Source organism: Taudactylus pleione, unplaced genomic scaffold, assembly GCF_031769625.1.
Source record: "Taudactylus pleione unplaced genomic scaffold, aTauple2 ptg001565l, whole genome shotgun sequence".
Lineage (NCBI taxonomy): Eukaryota > Metazoa > Chordata > Amphibia > Anura > Myobatrachidae > Taudactylus > Taudactylus pleione.
In genome coordinates this window covers 795,018-817,931 of record NW_028285962.1, presented here as the reverse complement: position 1 = coordinate 817,931, position 22,914 = coordinate 795,018, and the positions used below count along the sequence as shown (strand labels likewise).

At 45.2% G+C, this 22,914-nt stretch overlaps 1 protein-coding gene across 1 annotated transcript; it reads left to right on the top strand.

Moving 5' to 3' along the window:
- The first annotated feature begins 10,334 nt into the window (after nt 1-10,334).
- Nucleotides 10,335-18,372, top strand: LOC148442364 (olfactory receptor 52K2-like). The gene is made up of 2 exons (XM_088464035.1): nt 10,335-10,407; nt 17,411-18,372. Exon 2 carries the CDS (start codon nt 17,431-17,433, stop codon nt 18,370-18,372), a length of 942 nt encoding a protein of 313 aa, XP_088320161.1. The 5' UTR covers nt 10,335-10,407; nt 17,411-17,430.
- Nucleotides 18,373-22,914: the final 4,542 nt, after the last annotated feature.

Below are 22,914 nucleotides of genomic sequence, written 5' to 3'. Positions count from 1 at the left end.
CTGGTGACTGTGCGTCAGTGAGTGACCAGTTATATACACCCTGCAGCACAGCGTACATCTCTGGTGACTGAGCGTCGGTGAGTGACCAGTTATATACACCCTGCGGCACAGCGTACATGTCTGGTGACAGTGTGTCAGTGAGTGACCTGTTATATACACCCTGCGGCACAGCGTACATATCTGGTGACTGAGCGTCATTGAGTGACCAGTTATATACACCCTGCGGCACAGCGTACATCTCTGGTGACTGAGCGTCAGAGAGTGTCCAGTTATATACACCCTGCGGCACAGCGTACATCTCTGGTGTCTGAGCGTCAGTGAGTGACCTGTTATATACACCCTGCGGCACAGCGTACATCTCTGGTGACTGAGCATCATTGAGTGACCAATTATATACACCCTGCGGCACAGCATACATCTCTGGTCACGGAGCGTCAATGTGTGACCTGTTATATACACCCTGCGGCACAGCGTACATCTCTGGTGACTGTGCGTCAGTGAGTGACCAGTTATATACACCCTGCAGCACAGCGTACATCTCTGGTGACTGAGCGTCAGTGAGTGACCAGTTATATACACCCTGCGGCACAGCATACATCTCTGGTGACTGAGCGTCGCTCAGTGACCATTTATATACACCCTGCGGCACAGCGTACATCTCTGGTGACTGAGCGTCAGTGAGTGACCATTTATATACACCCTGAGGCACAGCATACATCTCTGGTGACTGAGCGTCGGTGAGTGACCAGTTATATACACCCTTCGGCACAGCGTACATCTCTGGTGACTGAGCGTCAGTGAGTGACCAGTTATATACACCCTTAGGCACAGCGTACATCTCTGGTGACTGAGCGTCGCAGAGTGACCATTTATATACACCCTGCGGCACAGCGTACATCTCTGGTGACTGAGCGTCGGTGAGTGACCAGTTATATACACCCTGCGGTACAGCGTACATGTCTGGTGACAGTGCGTCAGTGAGTGACCTGTTATATACACCCTGCGGCACAGTGTACATATCTGGTGACTGAGCGTCATTGAGTGACCAGTTATATACACCCTGCGGCACAGCGTACATCTCTGGTGACTGAGCGTCAGAGAGTGTCAAGTTATATACACCCTGCAGCACAGCGTACATCTCTGGTGTCTGAGCGTCAGTGAGTGACCTGTTATATACACCCTGCGGCACAGCGTACATCTCTGGTGACTGAGCATCATTGAGTGACCAATTATATACACCCTGCGGCACAGCATACATCTCTGGTCACGGAGCGTCAATGTGTGACCTGTTATATACACCCTGCGGCACAGCGTACATCTCTGGTGACTGTGCGTCAGTGAGTGACCAGTTATATACACCCTGCAGCACAGCGTACATCTCTGGTGACTGAGCGTCAGTGAGTGACCAGTTATATACACCCTGCGGCACAGCATACATCTCTGGTGACTGAGCGTCGCTGAGTGACCATTTATATACACCCTGCGGCATAGCGTACATCTCTGGTGACTGAGCGTCGGTGAGTGACCAGTTATATACACCCTGCGGCACATCATACATCTCTGGTTACTGAGCGTCAGTGAGTGACCAGTTATATACACCCTGCGGCACAGCGTACATCTCTGGTGACTGAGCATCATTGAGTGACCAATTATATACACCCTGCGGCACAGCATACATCTCTGGTCACGGAGCGTCAATGTGTGACCTGTTATATACACCCTGCGGCACAGCGTACATCTCTGGTGACTGAGCGTCAGTGAGTGACCAGTTATATACACCCTGTGGTACAGCGTACATCTCTGGCAACTGAGTGTCAGTGAGTGACCAGTTATATACACCCTGCGGCATAGCGTACATCTCTGGCGACTGAGCGTCAGTGAGTGACCAGTTATATACACCCTACGGCACAGTGTACATCTCTGGTGACTGAGCGTCAGTGAGTGACCAGTTATATACACCCTGCGGCACAGCGTACATCTCTGGTGACTGAGCGTCAGTGAGTGACCAGTTTTATACACCCTGTGGCACAGCGTACATCTCTGGTGACTGAGCGTCAGTGAGTGACCAGTTATATACACCCTGCGGCACAGCGTACATCACTGGTGACTGAGCGTCAGTGAGTGACCAGTTATATACACCCTGCGGCACAGCGTACATCTCTGGTGACTGAGCGTCAGTGAGTGACCAGTTATATACACCCTGCGGCACAGCGTACATCACTGGTGACTGAGCGTCAGTGAGTGACCAGTTATATACACCCTGCGGCACAGCGTACATCACTGGTGACTGAGCGTCAGTGAGTGACCAGATATATACACCCTGCGGCACAGCGTACCTCTCTGGTGACTGAGCGTCAGTGAGTGACCTGTTATATACACCCTGCGGCACAGCGTACATCTCTGGTAACTGAGCATCATTGAGTGACCAATTATATACACCCTGCGGCACAGCATACATCTCTGGTCACGGAGCGTCAATGTGTGACCTGTTATATACACCCTGCGGCACAGCGTACATCTCTGGTGACTGTGCGTCAGTGAGTGACCAGTTATATACACCCTGCAGCACAGCGTACATCTCTGGTGACTGAGCGTCAGTGAGTGACCAGTTATATACACCCTGCGGCACAGCATACATCTCTGGTGACTGAGCGTCGCTGAGTGACCATTTATATACACCCTGCGGCACAGCGTACATCTCTGGTGACTGAGCGTCGGTGAGTGACCAGTTATATACACCCTGCGGCACATCGTACATCTCTGGTTACTGAGCGTCAGTGAGTGACCAGTTATATACACCCTGCGGCACAGCGTACATCTCTGGTGACTGAGCGTCAGTGAGTGACCAGTTATATACACCCTGCGGCACAGCATACATCTCTGGTGACTGAGCATCGCTGAGAGACCATTTATATACACCCTGAGGCACAGCGTACTTCTCTGGTGACTGAGCGTCGCAGAGTGACCATTTATATACACCCTGAGGCACAGCATACATCTCTGGTGACTGAGCGTCGGTGAGTCACCATTTATATACACCCTGCGGCACAGCGTACATCTCTGGTGACTGAGCGTCAGTGAGTGACCAGTTACATACACCCTGCGGCACAGCATACATCTCTGGTGACTGAGCGTCAGTGAGTGACCAGTTATATACACCCTGCGGCACAGCGTACATCTCTGGTTACTGAGCGTCAGTGAGTGACCAGTTATATATACACCCTGCGGCACAGCGTACATCTCTGGTGACTGAGCGTCAGTGAGTGACCAGTTATATACACCCTGCGGCACAGCGTACATCTCTGGTGACTGAGCGTCAGTGAGTGACCAGTTATATACACCGTGCGGCACAGCGTACATCACTGGTGACTGAGCGTCAGTGAGTGACCAGATATATACACCCTGCGGCACAGCGTACCTCTCTGGTGACTGAGCGTCAGTGAGTGACCTGTTATATACACCCTGCGGCACAGCGTACATCTCTGGTAACTGAGCATCATTGAGTGACCAATTATATACACCCTGCGGCACAGCATACATCTCTGGTCACGGAGCGTCAATGTGTGACCTGTTATATACACCCTGCGGCACAGCGTACATCTCTGGTGACTGTGCGTCAGTGAGTGACCAGTTATATACACCCTGCAGCACAGCGTACATCTCTGGTGACTGAGCGTCAGTGAGTGACCAGTTATATACACCCTGCGGCACAGCATACATCTCTGGTGACTGAGCGTCGCTGAGTGACCATTTATATACACCCTGCGGCACAGCGTACATCTCTGGTGACTGAGCGTCGGTGAGTGACCAGTTATATACACCCTGCGGCACATCGTACATCTCTGGTTACTGAGCGTCAGTGAGTGACCAGTTATATACACCCTGCGGCACAGCGTACATCTCTGGTGACTGAGCGTCAGTGAGTGACCAGTTATATACACCCTGCGGCACAGCATACATCTCTGGTGACTGAGCATCGCTGAGAGACCATTTATATACACCCTGAGGCACAGCGTACTTCTCTGGTGACTGAGCGTCGCAGAGTGACCATTTATATACACCCTGAGGCACAGCATACATCTCTGGTGACTGAGCGTCGGTGAGTCACCATTTATATACACCCTGCGGCACAGCGTACATCTCTGGTGACTGAGCGTCAGTGAGTGACCAGTTACATACACCCTGCGGCACAGCATACATCTCTGGTGACTGAGCGTCAGTGAGTGACCAGTTATATACACCCTGCGGCACAGCGTACATCTCTGGTTACTGAGCGTCAGTGAGTGACCAGTTATATATACACCCTGCGGCACAGCGTACATCTCTGGTGACTGAGCGTCAGTGAGTGACCAGTTATATACACCCTGCGGCACAGCGTACATCTCTGGTGACTGAGCGTCAGTGAGTGACCAGTTATATACACCGTGCGGCACAGAGTACATTTCTGGTCAGTGAGTGACCAGTTATATACAAAATGCAGCACAGCGTACTTCTCTGGTGATTGATCATCAGTGAGTGACCAGTTATATACACCCTGTGGTACAGCGTACATCTCTGGTGACTGAGCGTCAGTGAGTGACCAGTTATATACACCCTGCGGCACAGCGTACATCTCTGGTGACTGAGCGTCAGTGAGTGACCAGTTATATACACCCTGCGGCACAGGGTACATCTCTGGTGACTGAGCGTCAGTGAGTGACCAGTTATTTACACCCTGCGGCACAGCGTACATCTCTGGTGACTGAGCGTCAGTGAGTGACCAGTTATATACACCCTGCGGCACAGCGTACATCCCTGGTGACTGAGCGTCGTTGAGTGACCAGTTATATACACCCTGCGGCACAGCGTACATCTCTGGTGACTGATTGTCAGTGACTGACCAGTTATATACACCCTGCGGCACAGCGTACATCTCTGGTGACTGAGCGTCAGTGAGTGACCAGTTATATACAACCTGCGGCACAGCGTACATCTCTGGTGACTGAGCGTCAGTGAGTGACCTGTTATATACACCCTGCGGCACAGCGTACATCTCTGGTGACTGAACGTCAGTGAGTGACCAGTTATATACACCCTGTGGCACAGCTTACATCTCTGGTGACTGAGCATCAGTGAGTGACCAGTTATATACACCCTGCGGCACAGCGTACATCTCTGGTGACAGAGAGTCAGTGAGTTACCTGTTATATACACCCCGTGGCACAGCGTACATCTCTGGTGACTGAGCGTCAGTGAGTGACCTGTTATATACACCCTGCGGCACAACATACATCTCTGGTAACTGAGCGTCAGTGAGTAACCAGTTATATACACCCTGCAGCACAGCGTACATCTCTGGTGACTTAGAGTCAGTGAGAGACCTGTTATATACACCCTGCGGCACAGTGTACATCTCTGGTGACTGAGCGTCAGTGAGTGACCAGTTATATACACCCTGCGGCACAGCATACATCTCATGACAGAGCGTCAGTGAGTGACCAGTTATATACACTCTGTGACACAGTGTACATCTCTGGTGACTGAGCGTCGGTGAGTGACCAGTTATATACACCCTACGGTACAGCGTAGATCTCTGGTGACTGAGCGTCGGTGAGTGACCAGTTATATACACCCTGCGGCACAGCGTACATCTCTGGTGACTGAGCGTCGGTGAGTGACCAGTTATATACACCCTGCGGCACAGCGTACATCTCTGGTGTCTGAGCGTCATTGAGTGACCTGTTATATACACCCTGCGGCACAGCGTACATCTCTGGTGACTGAGCGTCAGTGAGTGTCCAGTTATATACACCCTGCAGCACAGCGTACATCTCTGGTGTCTGAGCGTCAGTGAGTGACCTGTTATATACACGCTGCGGCACAGCGTACATCTCTGGTGACTGAGCGTCCGTGAGGGACCTGTTATATACACCCTGCGGCACAGCGTACATCTCTGGTGACTGAGCATCATTGAGTGACCAGTTATATACACCCTGCGGCACAGCGTACATCTCTGGTGACTGAGCGTCAGTGAGTGATCTGTTATATACACCCTGCGGCACAGCGTACATCTCTGGTGACTGTGCGTCAGTGAGTGACCAGTTATATACACCCTGCGGCACAGCGTACATCTCTGGTGACTGAGCGTCAGTGAGTGACCAGTTATATACACCCTGCGGCACAGCATACATCTCTGGTGACTGAGCGTCGCTGAGTGACCATTTATATACACCCTGAGGCACAGCGTACATCTCTGGTGACTGAGCGTCGGTGAGTGACCCGTTATATACACCCTGCGGCACAGCGTACATCTCTGGTGACTGTGCGTCAGTGAGTGACCAGTTATATACACCCTGCGGCACAGCGTACATCTCTGGTGACTGAGCGTCAGTGAGTGACCAGTTATATACACCCTGCGGCACAGCATACATCTCTGGTGACAGAGCGTCAGTGAGTGACCAGTTATATACACCCTGAGGCACAGCGTACATCTCTGGTGACTGAGCGTCGCTGAGTGACCAGTTATATACACCCTGCGGCACAGCGTACATCTCTGGTGACTGAGCGTCAGTGAGTGACCAGTTACATACACCCTGCGGCACAGCATACATCTCTGGTGACTGAGCGTCAGTGAGTGACCAGTTATATACACCCAGCGGCACAGCGTACATCTCTGGTTACTGAGCGTCAGTGAGTGACCAGTTATATATATACCCTGCGGCACAGCGTACATCTCTGGTGACTGAGCGTCAGTGAGTGACCAGTATATACACCCTGCGGCACAGCGTCCATCTCTGGAGACTGAGCGTCAGTGAGTGACCAGTTGTATACACCCTGCGGCACAGAGTACATCTCTGGTCAGTGAGTGACGAGTTATATATGCAACCTGCGGCACAGCGTACATCTCTGGTGACTGAGCGTCAGTGAGTGACCAGTTATATACACCCTGCGGCACAGCGTACGTCTCTGATGACTGAGCGTCAGAGAGAGACCAGTTATATACACCCTGCGGCACAGCGTACATCTCTGGTGACTGAGTGTCAGTGAGTGACCAGTTACATACACCCTGCGGCACAGCGTACATCTCTTGTGACTGTGCGTCAGTGAGTGACCAGTTATATACACCCCGTGGCACAGCGTACATCTCTGGTGACTGAGCGTCAGTGAGTGACCTGTTATATACACCCTGCATCACAACGTACATCTCTGGTGACTGAGCGTCAGTGAGTGACCAGTTATATACACCCTGCGGCACAGCGTACATCTCTGGTGATTGAGCGTCAGTGAGTGACCAGTTATATATACACCCTGCGGCACAGCGTACATCTTTGGTGACTGAGCGTCTGTGAGTGACCAGTTATATACACCCTGCGGCGCAGCGTACATCTCTGGTGATTGAGCGTCAGTGAGTGACCAGTTATATACACCCTGCGGCACAGCGTACATCTCTGGTGACTGAGCGTCAGTGAGTGACCTGTTATATACACCCTGCGTCACAACGTACATCTCTGGTGACTGAGCGTCAGTGAGTGACCAGTTATATACACCCTGCGGCACAGCGTACATCTCTGGTGATTGAGCGTCAGTGAGTGACCAGTTATATATACACCCTGCGGCACAGCGTACATCTTTGGTGACTGAGCGTCTGTGAGTGACCAGTTATATACACCCTGCGGCGCAGCGTACATCTCTGGTGATTGAGCGTCAGTGAGTGACCAGTTATATACACCCTGCGGCACAGCGTACATCTCTGGTGACTGAGCGTCAGTGAGTGACCAGTTACATACACCCTGCGGCACAACGTATATCTCTGGTGACTGAGCGTCAGTGAGTGACCAGTTATATACACCCTGCGGCACAGCGTATATCTCTGGTGACTGAGCTTCAGTGAGTGACCAGTTATATACACCCTGCGGCACAGCGTACATCTCTGGTGACTGAGCGTCACTGAGTGACCAGTTATATACACCCTGCGGCACAGCGTACAACTCTGGTAATTGAGCATCAGTGAGTGACAAGTTATATACACCCTGCGGCACAGCATACATCTCTGGTGACTGAGCGTCAGTGAGTGACCTATATATATATACCCTGCGGCACAGCGTACATCTCTGGTGACTGAGCGTCAGTGAGTGACCAGTTATATACAACCTGCGGCACAGCATACATCTCTGGTGACTGAGCGTCAGTGAGTGATCAGTTATATACACCCTGCGGCACAGCGTACATCTCTGGTGACTGAGCGTCAGTGAGTGACCAGTTATAAACACCCTGCGGCACAGCGTACATCTCTGGTGACTGAGCGTCAGTGAGTGACCAGTTATATATACAACCTTCGGCACAGCGTACATCTCTGGTGACTGAGCGTCAGTGAGTGACCAGTTATATACACCCTGTGGCACAGCGTACATCTCTGGTGACTGAGCGTCAGTGAGTGACCAGTTATATATCCCCAGCGGCACAGCGTACATCTCTGGTGACTGAACGTCAGTGAGTGACCAGTTATATACAGCCTGCGGCACAGCGTACATCTCTGGTGACTGAGCGTCAGTGAGTGACCAGTTATATATACAACCTTCGGCACAGCGTACATCTCTGGTGACTGAGCGTCCGTGAGTGACCAGTTATATACACCCTGTGGCACAGCGTACATCTCTGGTGACTGAGCGTCGGTGCATGACCAGTTATATACACCCTGCGGTACAGCGTACATCTCTGCTGACTGAGCGTCGGTGCGTGACCAGTTATATACACCCTTCGGCACAGCGTACATCTCTGGTGACTGAGCGTCAGTGAGTGACCAGTTATATACACCCTGCGGCACAGCGTACATCTCTGGTGATTGAGCGTCAGTGAGTGACCAGTTATATATACACCCTGCGGCACAGCGTACATCTTTGGTGACTGAGCGTCTGTGAGTGACCAGTTATATACACCCTGCGGCGCAGCGTACATCTCTGGTGATTGAGCGTCAGTGAGTGACCAGTTATATACACCCTGCGGCGTAGCGTACATCTCTGGTGACTGAGCGTCAGTGAGTGACCAGTTATATACACCCTGCGGCACAGCGTACATCTCTGGTAATTGAGCGTCAGAGATTGACCAGTTATATACACCCTGCGGCACACCGTACATCTCTCGTGACTGAGCGTCAGTGTGTGACCAGTTATATACACCCTGAGGCACAGCGTACATCTCTGGTGACTGAGCGTCAGTGAGTGACCAGTTATATACACCCTGCGGCACAGCGTACATCTCTTGTGACTGAACGTCAGTGAGTGACCTGTTATATACACCCTGCGGTACAGCGTACATCTCTGGTGATTGAGCATCAGTGAGTGACCAGTTATATACACCCTGCGGCACAGCGTACATCTCTGGTGACTGAGCGTCAGTGAGTGACCTGTTATATACACCCTGTGGAACAGCGTACATCTCTGGTGATTGAGCGTCAGTGAGTGACCAGTTATATACACCCTGCGGCACAGTGTACATCTCTGGTGACTGAGCGTCAGTGAGTGACCAGTTATATACACCCTGCGACACAGCGTACATCTCAGGTGACTGAGCGTCAGTAAGTGACCAGTTATATACACCCTGCGGCACAGCGTACATCTCTGGTGACTGAGCGTCGGTGAGTTACTTTTCATCATTAATCCATCTGATGTCTCAGTGAGACAATTAAATGAGAAATTATTTTTCCTGTGCCCAATGTGTGTATGATCCCCCTGAGAGCAGCCGGCTATATATTCCATCCACTCTCATATGTCAGACTGCAGTGATCCCTGTCTCCCTCACAGTGTGGTGATCCCTGTCTTCCTCACAGCGTGGTGATCCCTGTCTTCCTCACAGCGTGGTGATCCCTGTCTTCCTCACAGCGTGGTGATCCCTGTCTTCCTCTCAGTGTGGTGATCCCTATCTTCCTCACAGCGTGGTGATTCCTGTCTCCCTCACAGCGTGGTGATCCCTGTCTTCCTCACAGTGTGGTGATCCCTTTCTTCCTTACAGCGTGGTGATACCTGTGTTCCTTACAGCGTGGTGATACCTGTGTTCCTTACAGCGTGGTGATCCCTCTCTTCCTTACAGCGTGGTGATCCCTGTCTCCCTCACAGCGTGGTGATCCCTGTCTTCCTCACAGCGTGGTGATCCCTGTCTTCCTCTCAGTGTGGTGATCCCTATCTTCCTCACAGCGTGGTGATCCCTGTCTCCCTCACAGCATGGTGATCCCTGTCTTCCTCACAGTGTGGTGATCCCTGTCTTCCTTACAGCGTGGTGATACCTGTGTTCCTTACAGCGTGGTGATCCCTGTCTTCCTTACAGCGTGGTGATCCCTGTCTTCCTTACAGCGTGGTGATCCCTGTCTTCCTTACATCGTGGTGATCCCTGTATTCCTTACTTCGTGGTGATCCCTGTCTTCCTCTCTGTACGGTGAGCCATTTCATCCTCAGAGTGTAGTGAGTGTTATTAACCCATGCTATACCACTCTATATGATGCCATCATGCATTGTGTGTATATACTGTATAACACAGCAGCTGCATAGCTACAACCTGATCTGACAGCCAGAGCATTATACACATTGTAAGGTCAGCACCAGAATTAGGACATTTGTCAGACTCATATTAATTACTAGCAGTCCGCAGTGCCGAGTCATTTCTCTATGCTGCCGTTACCGCACAGCCCGCTGTCACTCCCAGACATGATGATGATCCGGATGCGCCTCGCCCAGAATACTTACTTGAAACAGACTAAATAAGCAGCGTGCTCTCCCCTGATAGTGACGTTTCCAAACAGCATCCCTGCCACGCCCCAAACTCCCACGCCCGATACGTCACCCTGATCAGTCTATTGCAGTGATTCCCAACCTCGGTCCTCAAGACACAATAACAGTCCTGGTTTTAGTGATATCCATGCTTAACCACATATGGTTCAATCAAAATAACTGTGGTACTGATTAAGTCACCTGAGCTAAAGTATGGCTATCCTTAAAACCAGGACTGTTAGTGTGCCTTGAGGACCGTGGTTGGGAATGCCTGGTCTATAGTATGATCAGGTGCTGCTGACAGTGCTACAGAAAAATCAATTGGCATGGTTGGTGTAGTGGTTAGCATTACTGCCTCACAACATTGAGGTTTAGGGTTTACATCCACTAAAGATATTTATGTGTGGAGTTTGTATGTTCCCCTTGCATGTTGGCATTTCCTCTCATAATCCAGAAATAAAGGTGTGTATACAACATGTTTCAGGGATATAGAGTGTAAGCTCCACTGAAGCAGGGACTTATGTGATTGGCCAAATATTCTCTGTAAAGTGCTGCAGAATATGTGTAATATACAGTATAAATAACTGGTAATGATAATAATCACTAATTTCAGTGGCACATGCAGGATTTACAGTATAGAGTTGGGTTTCTAAATGCTGGATTATAGAGTGAGTGTGGCCAATCCATGAAGAGGACATGCTTAGCATTTATCCAGCTTCAATATGTGTCATACAAAGTGTATTATGTGTAATAATTCCAGCATATACAGGACCAGTGATCACAGTAACCCATTATATGTGTCATACATAGTGTATTGTGTGTCATAATTCCAGCTTATACAGGACCAGCGATCACAGTAACCCATTATATGTGTCATACATAGTGTATTGTGTGTCATAATTCCAGCATATACAGGACCAGTGATCACAGTAACCCATTATATGTGTCATACATAGAGTATTGTGTGTCATAATTCCAGCATATACAGGACCAGTGATTACAGTAACCCATTATATGTGTCATACATAGTGTATTGTGTGTCATAATTCCAGCATATACAGGACCAGTGATCACAGTAACCCATTATATGTGTCATATATAGTGTATTATGTGTCATAATTCCAGCATATACAGGACCAGCGATCACAGTAACCCATTATATGTGTCATACAGTGTATTGTGTGTGATAATTCCAGCATATACAGGACCAGCGATCATAGTAACCCATTATATGTGTCATACATAGTGTATTGTGTGTCATAATTCCAGCATATACAGGACCAGCGATCACAGTAAGCCATTATATGTGTCATACATAGTGTATTGTGTGTCATAATTCCAGCATATACATGAATAGTGATCACAGTAACCCATTATATGTGTCATACATAGTATATTGTGTGTTCTAATTCCAGCATATACAAGACAAGCAATCACAGTAACCCATTATATGTATCATACATAGTGTATTGTGTGTCATAATTCCAGCATATACAGGACCAGCGATCACAGTAACCCATTATATGTGTCATACATAGTGTATTGTGTGTCATAATTCCAACATATACAGGACCAGTAATCACAGTAACCCATTATATGTGTCATACATAGTGTATTGTGTGTCATAATTCCAACATATACAGGACCAGTAATCACAGTAACCCATTATATGTGTCATACATAGTGTATTGTGTGTCATAATTCCAGCATATACAGGACCAGCGATCACAGTAACCCATTATATGTGTCATACATAGTGTATTGTGTGTCATAATTCCAGCATATACAGGACCAGTGATCAAAGTAACCCATTATATGTGTCATACATAGTGTATTGTGTGTCATAATTCCAGCATATACAGGACCAGTGATCACAGTAACCCATTATATGTGTCATACATAGTGTATTGTGTGTCATAATTCCAGCATATACAGGACCATTGATCACAGTAACCCATTATATGTGTCATACATAGTGTATTGTGTGTCATAATTCCAGCATATACAGGACCAGTGATCACAGTAACCCATTATATGTGTCATACATAGTGTATTGTGTGTCATAATTCCAGCAAATACAGGACCAGCGATCACAGTAACCCATTATATGTGTCATACATAGTGTATTGTGTGTCATAATTCCAGCATATACAGGACCAGCGATCACAGTAACCCATTATATATGTCTAACATAGTATATTGTGTGTCATAATTCCAGCATATACAGGACCAGAGATCACAGCAACCCATTATATGTGTCATACATAGTGTATTGTGTGTCATAATTCCAGCATATACAGGACCAGCGATCACAGTAACCCATTATATATGTCTAACATAGTGTATTGTGTGTCATAATTCCAGCATATACAGGACCAGCGATCACAGTAACCCATTATATGTGTCATACATAGTGTATTGTGTGTCATAATTCCAGCATATACAGGACCAGTGATCACAGTAACCCATTATATGTGTCATACATAGTGTATTGTGTGTCATAATTCCAGCATATACAGGACCAGTGATCACAGTAACCCATTATATGTGTCATACATAGTGTATTGTGTGTCATAATTCCAGCAAATACAGGACCAGCGATCACAGTAACCCATTATATGTGTCATACATAGTGTATTGTGTGTCATAATTCCAGCATATACAGGACCAGCGATCACAGTAACCCATTATATATGTCTAACATAGTATATTGTGTGTCATAATTCCAGCATATACAGGACCAGAGATCACAGCAACCCATTATATGTGTCATACATAGTGTATTGTGTGTCATAATTCCAGCATATACAGGACCAGTGATCACAGTAACCCATTATATGTGTCATACATAGTGTATTGTGTGTCATAATTCCAGCATATACAGGACCAGTGATCACATTAACCCATTATATGTGTCATACATAGTGTATTGTGTGTCATAATTCCAGCTTATACAGGACCAGTGATAACAGTAACACATTATATGTGTCATACATAGTGTATTGTGTGTCACAATTCCAGCATATACAGGACCAGTGATCACAGTAACCCATTATATGTGTCATACATAGTGTATTGTGTGTCATAATTCCAGCATATACAGGACCAGTGATCACAGTAACCCATTATATGTGTCATACATAGTGCATTGTGTGTCATAATTCCAGCATATACAGGACCAGTGATCACAGTAACCCATTATATGTGTCATACATAGTGTATTGTGTGTCATAATTCCAGCATATACAGGACCAGTGATCACAGTAACCCATCATATGTGTCATACATAGTGTATTGTGTGTCATAATTCCAGCATATACAGGACCAGTGATCACAGTAACCCATTATATGTGTCATACATAGTGTATCGTGTGTCATAATTCCAGCATATACAGGACCAGCGATCACAGTAACCCATTATATGTGTCATACATAGTGTATTGTGTGTCATAATTCCAGCATATACAGGACCAGTGATCACAGTAACCCATTATATGTGTCATACATAGTGTACTGTGTGTCCTACTTCCAGCATATACAGGACCAGTGATCACAGTAACACATTATATTTGTCATACATAGTGTATTGTGTGTCATAATTCCAGCATATACAGGACCAGTGATCACAGTAACCCATTATATGTGTCATACATAGTGTATTGTGTATCCTATTTCCAGCATATACAGGACCAGCGATCACAGTAACCCATTATATGTGTCATACATAGTGTATCGTGTGTCATAATTCCAGCATATACAGGACCAGCGATCACAGTAACCCATTATATGTGTCATACATAGTGTATTGTGTGTCCTACTTCCAGCATATACAGGACCAGTGATCACAGTAACCCATTATATGTGTCATACATAGTGTATTGTGTGTCATAATTCCAGCATATACAGGACCAGTGATCACAGTAACCCATTATATGTGTCATACATAGTGTATTGTGTGTCATAATTCCAGCATATACAGGACCAGTGATCACAGTAACCCATTATATGTGTCATACATAGTGTATTGTGTGTCCTATTTCCAGCATATACAGGACCAGCGATCACAGTAACCCATTATATGTGTCATACATAGTGTATTGTGTGTCATAATTCCAGCATATACAGGACCAGCGATCACAGTAACCCATTATATGTGTCATACATAGTGTATTGTGTGTCATGTATCCAGCATATACAGGACCAGCGATCACAGTAACCCATTATATGTGTCATACATAGTGCATTGTGTGTCTTTATTCCAGCATATACAGGACCAGTGATCACAGTAACCCATTATATGTGTCATACATAGTGTATTGTGTGTCATAATTCCAGCATATACAGGACCAGCGATCACAGTAACCCATTATATGTGTCATACATAGTGTATTGTGTGTCATAATTCTAGCATATACAGGACCAGCGATCACAGTAACCCATTATATGTGTTATACATAGTGAATTGTGTGCCCCTAATGTAAGGTAAAAATAAAGATTAGGGGCAGCCCCCTGTCGTAGTGACAATTTGCAGTGCCCCCATGTGCCACAGGAGAGAACACCCTTATGCAGGCCTCCAGTAGTGCCCCCAGTATTGATCCCCCCCTATGCAGTGCCCCTTGTGCCCCCAGTAGTGGTCCCCCCTGTTCAGTGCCCTTGTGCCCCCAGTAGTAAGCCCCTTATATAGTGCCCCCAATAGTGGTACCCCCTATGCAGTACCCCCAGTAGCAGTCCACCCCCCCATGCAGTGCCCCCAATAGTGGTAACCCTTATGCAATGTCCCTTAAATAGTGGCCCCAGTTGTAGTCTCCCCCCTATGCAGTACCCCCAATATTGCCCTTTATATAGAGCCCCCAGCAGTGTCCCTCACAGTGCCCCCAGTGGTAGTCCCCTTCCCCTATTTAGTGCCCCTAGTAGTAGTCCCCTCCCCCCTATGCAGTGCCCCTAGTAGTAGTCCCCTCCCCTTGTAGTGCCCCCAGTAGTAGTAGTCCCCCTTTGTAGTTCCCCCAGTAGTAGTAGTCCCTCCCTTGTAGTGCCCCCAGTATTAATCCACCCCCTTGATAGTGCCCCCAGTAGTAATCCCCCCCTGGTAGTGCCCCCTTAGTAATCCCCCCCTGGTAGTGCCCCCAGTAGTTGTAGTCCCCCTTTGTAGTTCCCCCAGTAGTAGTAGTCCCCCCCTTGTAGTGCCCCAAGTAGCAGTAGTCCCCCCCTTGTAGTGCCCCCAGTAGTAATCCACCCCCGTGGTAGTGCCCCCAGTAGTAATCTCCCCCTGGTAGTGCCACCATAGAAATCCCCCCCCTGGTAGTGTCCCCATAGTAATCCCCCCCCCCCCAGTAGAGAGAGACTTTATTAACAAAAAAAAAAAACACTTACCTGAAACTCCCGCTCCTGGTCCCGACGCTTCCACCGGCTCCTCTGGCCGCTTTGCATTATGGGAGAGACGTCGTCATGACGACAGCTTATTTTAGCCAGTCAGCTCGCTGCAGCCTTGGGCCAATATTGGTGAAAACAATATTGTGAGCTGTGAGGTGGTCATAATTAATTTAAAATTAATGTTATTGATGATATTAATACTGTAGGAACAGAACCAGATTGAAATGACATGATTTTTAGCTTTTTTTTATCATTTTTAAAGAAATCCAAAACATTTGAAGGTGGTTTAGCCAAAACTAAAAACGAAAACACAATGAGGGTTTAGAACCTAAGCCAAAACCAAAGCACAGGGTTAGACACATTACTAGTTAAAATACACCCTATGGTATAGAGGCTCTTTGTGCTTATTAGAAGAGAAAAGATCTCTAATGCACTAACACTGCACTTCTCATTTGGAAGGCGAATGTAAAACTGTGCACGCGAGGTCTGCTGACCATGCATGTATGAGTAGAGAGAGCAGGATAGGGATCTTATGGATCCCTCTCCTGGTAACTCTTGTGGAATGAAGTCCATAGTTTAGCTTTCAGGGCCAAGCTCCGGAATGCATTCTGGAGTTTGGTATTAGGCAAAAAATCAGCTTTTGGAAGTGAAAACGGGGGACCACAGTATATATCTCCAATATATGCTGTGGTCCCCTGTACAGACATTCGGGGAATAATCCCCTTGAAAATACCTGTCTACTGAGCCATTATTCATTAATAAATAGGACCATTCGTCAGCAATCTTCGGGTGTGGCTGATTTCAGCTTTTTGTGCAGTTGCAATGTCTCAGGATTTAGTGTAAAGGTGCATTCACACGTAATGATTTTGTAACCAACGATTATCTGTCAGATTTTCCCTTGAAAAAGTTAACTATTTTTTGAAGTGTAATGAACGATTTTTAAAACGATGAACGAAAAATGTTCCTTCCCTTAAGGAAAATCGTTATGTTGGACTACAATGAACTACAAACTACAACCTACAAATGGGAGTGCGCTTAAACGATTTTCGTTCATTGTTATAACTCAGAAACTGAACGATATTTTGAAAGATAATGATAAATTGTTCAAAAAATCATTGTATATATGCACCTTAACCCTTTATGAACTGATAACTATTGTACTAAAATCACTGTGAATTATATTCCTACTGAATATTCTTTATTATTTACAGGTTCATTTCCATCTCTTTAGAGTGAAGTTATAACTGATTGTCACTAATTATTTTTGTTTTATGTTATCTCATTATGTTTTTTTCCCCCAGGGTCACACTGAAATAATCAAATGTCAAATATCACAATTTCCCACCCAACATTTTTTAAACTACTTGGGCTTCCTGGCCTGGAATCATCTTACGTCTTTATAGGATTTGTCTTCTTCTTGGTGTATTTGATTTCAGTGACAGGAAATATTACCCTTCTATTCATCATAAGAATAGACCAGAGCCTCCATCATCCCATGTACTTCTTTCTCTGCATGTTGTCGACAGTAGACCTGGTGTTAACCACTGCCACCACCCCCAAGATTGTGGGCATCCTGTGGTTCAACTCCCAAGATATTTACTTTGAAGCTTGTCTGACACAGATGTTCTTCATCCATTCATTTGCCTCCATGGAGTCTTCAGCACTTTTAGCCATGGCATTTGATCGATATTTTGCCATCTGCCATCCTCTCAGGTATACATCATTGCTCACCAATCGACTCGTTTTTTATATCGGCCTGGGCTTGGTGATTAGAGGGGTATTATCGGTAATTCCTCTGCCTATTCTGTTTATGAGACTGTCCTTGTGTAGTAACAGTGTTATCCATCATTCTTTCTGTGACCATATTGCTGTGGTGAAGTTAGCTTGTTCTAATTCAACTCTTAATAGTCTTTATGGATTAGTGGTGGCACTTCTCTTTGTTGCACTAGACCTGGTTTTCATTATCCTGTCCTACATCCTGATCCTCCATGCTGTGTTTCAGCTGGCCTCCAGAGAAGCCAGATCTAAAGCCCTTAGTACATGTGCCTCCCATATTTGTGCCATTTTTGTGTTCTACCTCACTGTTGTCCTCTCATCTGTTGTACAAAGATTTGGAAAAAATGTTCCTGTTTATATTGTCATCTTGTTGGCCAATGTCTATCTGATGCTGCCATCTCTGATTAACCCCATTGTGTATGGTGTAAAGACCCAACAAGTTAGGAATAGAATAAATAATATGTTAAATTGTTGTGTGAAAAAATAATAAATGACTGCAAATATTTTCCAAAATAACTGTATCTGTAATACATTTTTTTGATGAACAATTCCACATAAAATGGACTATAAGGGGGATATTGCCGCACCGGAGCTGTTCAGTTGTACTGAATGTCGCAGCTCATAGATCTGTGAGGTAAAGTCTGAGGAAGAAACACAAAATCCGGTTTGCGCGCAGGGGAAAAAAACATTGATTTTGGGTTTCTGTGACTAAATCATGTTTCTACGGTGGGAGAAAAAGGTGATTTACTTGAATAGACTTTCCCTGAGCTGCAGGGATTTTTGCCGCCATTTAGTAGCGGGGTAAACCCGGCGGCTAATTTATTACCCTCCCTAAGTGTGTCTGTCATTCGTAACCACTGTAATGAGTCTCAGAAATGTAGTAAAAGTCCCTGCATTTCTGCCCTTATATATCCAGCATCTTGAGGACACCACTTTTAGTAAATTGATTACACTCCATTTTAGACTCTCCTTCGGGGTGAGCACAAATTTAGACACATGCCCCAGTCATACATTTTTTAAATAATTTGACAAAATAACAAGTTTGACCATATTCCAGCAAGTTCAAAATTGTTTGAGCCAGGTGACAAATTCATAATTGAGTTAATTGTATAATATTTTTGATATTGCTTTTTACGCGTCTTAAAATTGCAAATCGTTTTTCAACCACGGCACAGTGGTTGAAAATTCTGGTCTAGAAGGTCCCACAAGTGCAGTCATCCATCTATTATATCAGCTGATGCCAATCTCATTGACCTTTCTTTCACTGATCTCTCATCTTGGAATGTTGTATGTAACTCCTTTAGCTTACTCAATATGTCAATAGTTTAGGTAGTATGCTGGGGTCCTCTTTATCCAAATTACATTATTCTCTCTAATCCGGAGAAATATCATTACCTTCACAGTGAATACTCTCAGGTCTGAGTGTCTGATGGTCTTCTTCTGATAAGCAGCAGGACAGCTAGGGTGATTAGCGAGGTTATAGGCACATTTTCTTCTCGAGCCTTCCAGCACCATTGAGCGAGGATACTGGACACTGGTGACAACTATAAAGAGTCTTACAGATATTCTGCAACTGGGCAAGACAGGGCTGCTATTAATCTCCAAAAAATATATGAAAAAGAAAATATATAGTGTAAAACCGTAACAATGTTTTATAAATCGTGAAAGGTTGATATAAGCTCACCCTTTAGAAGTAAGTTGTAGACGTTGGACCCAATTTTCACCATGGTCCTGCGGTGGTTGCAGAATGCAATGTTGGCCTTTAAGGTGAGGTCTTCAATTCCTCCCACACGTAGAGTTGTAAATGGGGAAATAAATACAACAAGCCTCCATGGTACATATCAATTTACCCAATCCAAGATTTTACACAATATGCAGTGTACTCACCTTGAATGGGATATATTATACGCCTTGGACATTCATTTTCTCCTCCCGATGTCCATCGGTATATTACTATGGGTCCTTATACCCAGTCCAAAAATAATTGTGGATATAGACTAATTTCTTTATAAAACAGTAATTCATAAAATCTGTATTTCTTAATCTTGTTCCAGCCTGAGGAAGCAGACGTAGGATCTGAGAAATATGTTGCTATTTATTCATTATTAGAATCCTCCACTCATTCATTTCTCCTTTGTCTACTTTTAAGATTTGGAATTATCTTAGCTTTATTTATTTATTTATTTTTTAATTTTGCATTTTATATATATTTCAAATTTTCATTTAAACAGAAATTGTTGTATGTTTTTTGAGGTCTGGTGAAATTAACTACATACCGCTAATACCTTTTTATCATAAACAGATTAAGAAATAAATTACTGTTTTATAAAGAAATTAGTCTATATCCACAATTATTTTTGGACTGGGTATAAGGACCCATAGTAATATACCGATGGACATCGGGATGAGAAAATGAATGTCCAAGGCGTATAATATATCCCATTCAAGCTGAGTACACTGCATATTGTGTAAAATCTTGGATTGGGTAAATTGATATGTACCATGGAGGCTTGTTGTATTTATTTCCCCATTTACAACACTACATGTGGGAGGAATTGAAGACCTCACCTTAAAGGCCAACATTGCATTCTGCAACCACCGCAGGACCATGGTGAAAATTGGGTCCAACGTCTACAACTTACTTCTAAAGGGTGAGCTTATATCAACCTTTCACGATTTATAAAACATTGTTACGGTTTTACATTATATATTTTCTTTTTCATATATTTTTTGGAGAAAAATACCAAAAAGAAAAGATTTTCATTAGTTCACAGGAAGCGCCGGAACCACTTCACAATACAATTATCCTTTTGAGGGGCCTTGTTGAAAGCTCCTGCTGTTCCTGGCTGCATTCTGGGTCTATCGTTAGACTTCACAGGGAACATAGCGCCAGCCACTTACATCAGTAAAGGGCTGCTATTAATGTCAATGACCCTCTCTCTTCCATCACTAATTATATGATTTGGAGAGTGACAATTCTGTAAGCAAGATAGGGATAGGCTGAATTGCCGAGGCCCACGCTACCAGTCCTGAACATGGCTTGATAGGTAGGTGGGTTACATTTCTTTAATACCAATCTTCAAATGCCATCAGAATTACAGATTAACTAATAAGAACTTTATATTGTATTTGTTTAGTGTGTGCTAGGACCCCCGGTGCTGGTCTCATTTATCCTTAAACCAACACTTAGGATGATCTCCTCAATATCCTTCTTGCAGTTGGCGTTGTAGAAGTAAGACCAGGGGGATCCTCTACTGGTCCATTAACTAATTTCTCAAATTTCATGGGGGCTTGAGCTCATCAGTTTAATGTTATTTAATGTTATTTGTTGCAAGGTAACAGTCCCAATTTCCCATAAAATTTGTCAGGGAACTGATTACTGGTCTGATGTATTATTCAAATGATGTGACTGCAGAGCTGCACCTGCACGGATATAACACACGGTACCTGGCTATGCTTCTAACGTTATTTGATTATCAAATTGTTGAGGTGGTAGAATGAGTCTCATCACATTAGGGCTCTTAGTGACAAAGGTCATTTATGATTCTACATTGTTTATACTACGATGCTTACAAAGAAAAGGATACTTTTATTCAGAAAATACAGTAGCAGCTATAATCTCTGTATTTATTTGTATATAATATGATAAACTAATTGTTACTACTCCATTAAGTCTGATGGTAGTCCTGGGGACTGAGGGGATTGATGATAATTCCCCTAATTCATTATATAGGAAGTATTTTGAGTAATTAAGATTAATTCAAATAATGTCCTTGTTGTTAGGAGGATTGAATGAGGGCTTATTAATAGCCCGTTAGTAGTGGATCAATGATTAGTCCCCTTATTAGGGGAGAACACACCAGTAATATATTATTGCAAGAGATAGTGGTGCATAGAATTATAATTTAGGACTATTATAGCCCAATTAATGAATTAAGCGCACACCTAGGTAATCTTGTTATCCAGCAGACAGGTTTCCAGAGTCAGGCCCACATGAAAGGTAGAATTACCTGTCTGCATTGTTTTTAAAGCATTTTGGGTAATTTAGTGGCAGAGCTAGTGTTAGTGTTAAGTTAAAGCCCCCATACACCTGTCACAGATTTCCACAATGCCCTATCTGCCGATGTCGGGACAGGGTGTTCGGGAATATTCAACATGTTGAAAAATTTCAATTCCCCAAATTGGCAACTCAGGGATTTGTTAACATGTTACATTTCCCTGTTCAGTGAGACGATGATCAAGGGGACAAGAATACACTGTTAAGTAGAGTCCTTGTTTTGTTAGTGTAGGTCAGTCTGTGACGCACATGGGTGCTAGGACAGGCCATTTCTGTATTTCTCCTGTTTATTTTCCCTGTAGGCTAGGACAGGCCATTTCTGTATTTCTCCTGTTTATTTTCCCTGTAGGCAAAGCCTATCCAACTTACATGGGGGCCAGTCAACTAAGGGCACTCCCAGAAGTCAGTTTAATTGCCAGGTTGGCACTACTAGCATGATGACAACTTAGAATGCGAGTACATATGGATGTAAACCTGGGTCTGAGGCCATTGTACCAGGTGATCGCTTACCTGGTCTGACAACTGTAGTGCTCTCTCTCTCATTGTTTGCTTTCATCTGTCTTGACCGTGTCTAACCATTGTATTATTGCCTGATTCTAACCTCAGTCTCTTCCCAGAGAGTTGTCGATTGGACTTTTTTCTTGTACCATCTGCAACATCTTCAGGGGCCGGTAGATGAGGGCATGTCGAGCTAGGAAAATGCACGATTACATTGACAGCACCCATCATATATACTGAATATGTAGACTCTAGTAGGAGGCTGACTCTACTAACTGACCACTTGATGTGAGGCAGTGGTGAGGCCCAGTAGGTGCCATTGGGGCAAAAGAGTGGAGGGGAGCAGAATGAAATAAATGGAGGTGAGGGAGGAGGGAGAAAAACAAGATGAGGAACCAGTCAAGGTGGCTGTTCCTGAGGAAATGGTCAGCCCCCAAAAGCACAGCAATGCCTATCCTGGAGTTCAGGTCTGTG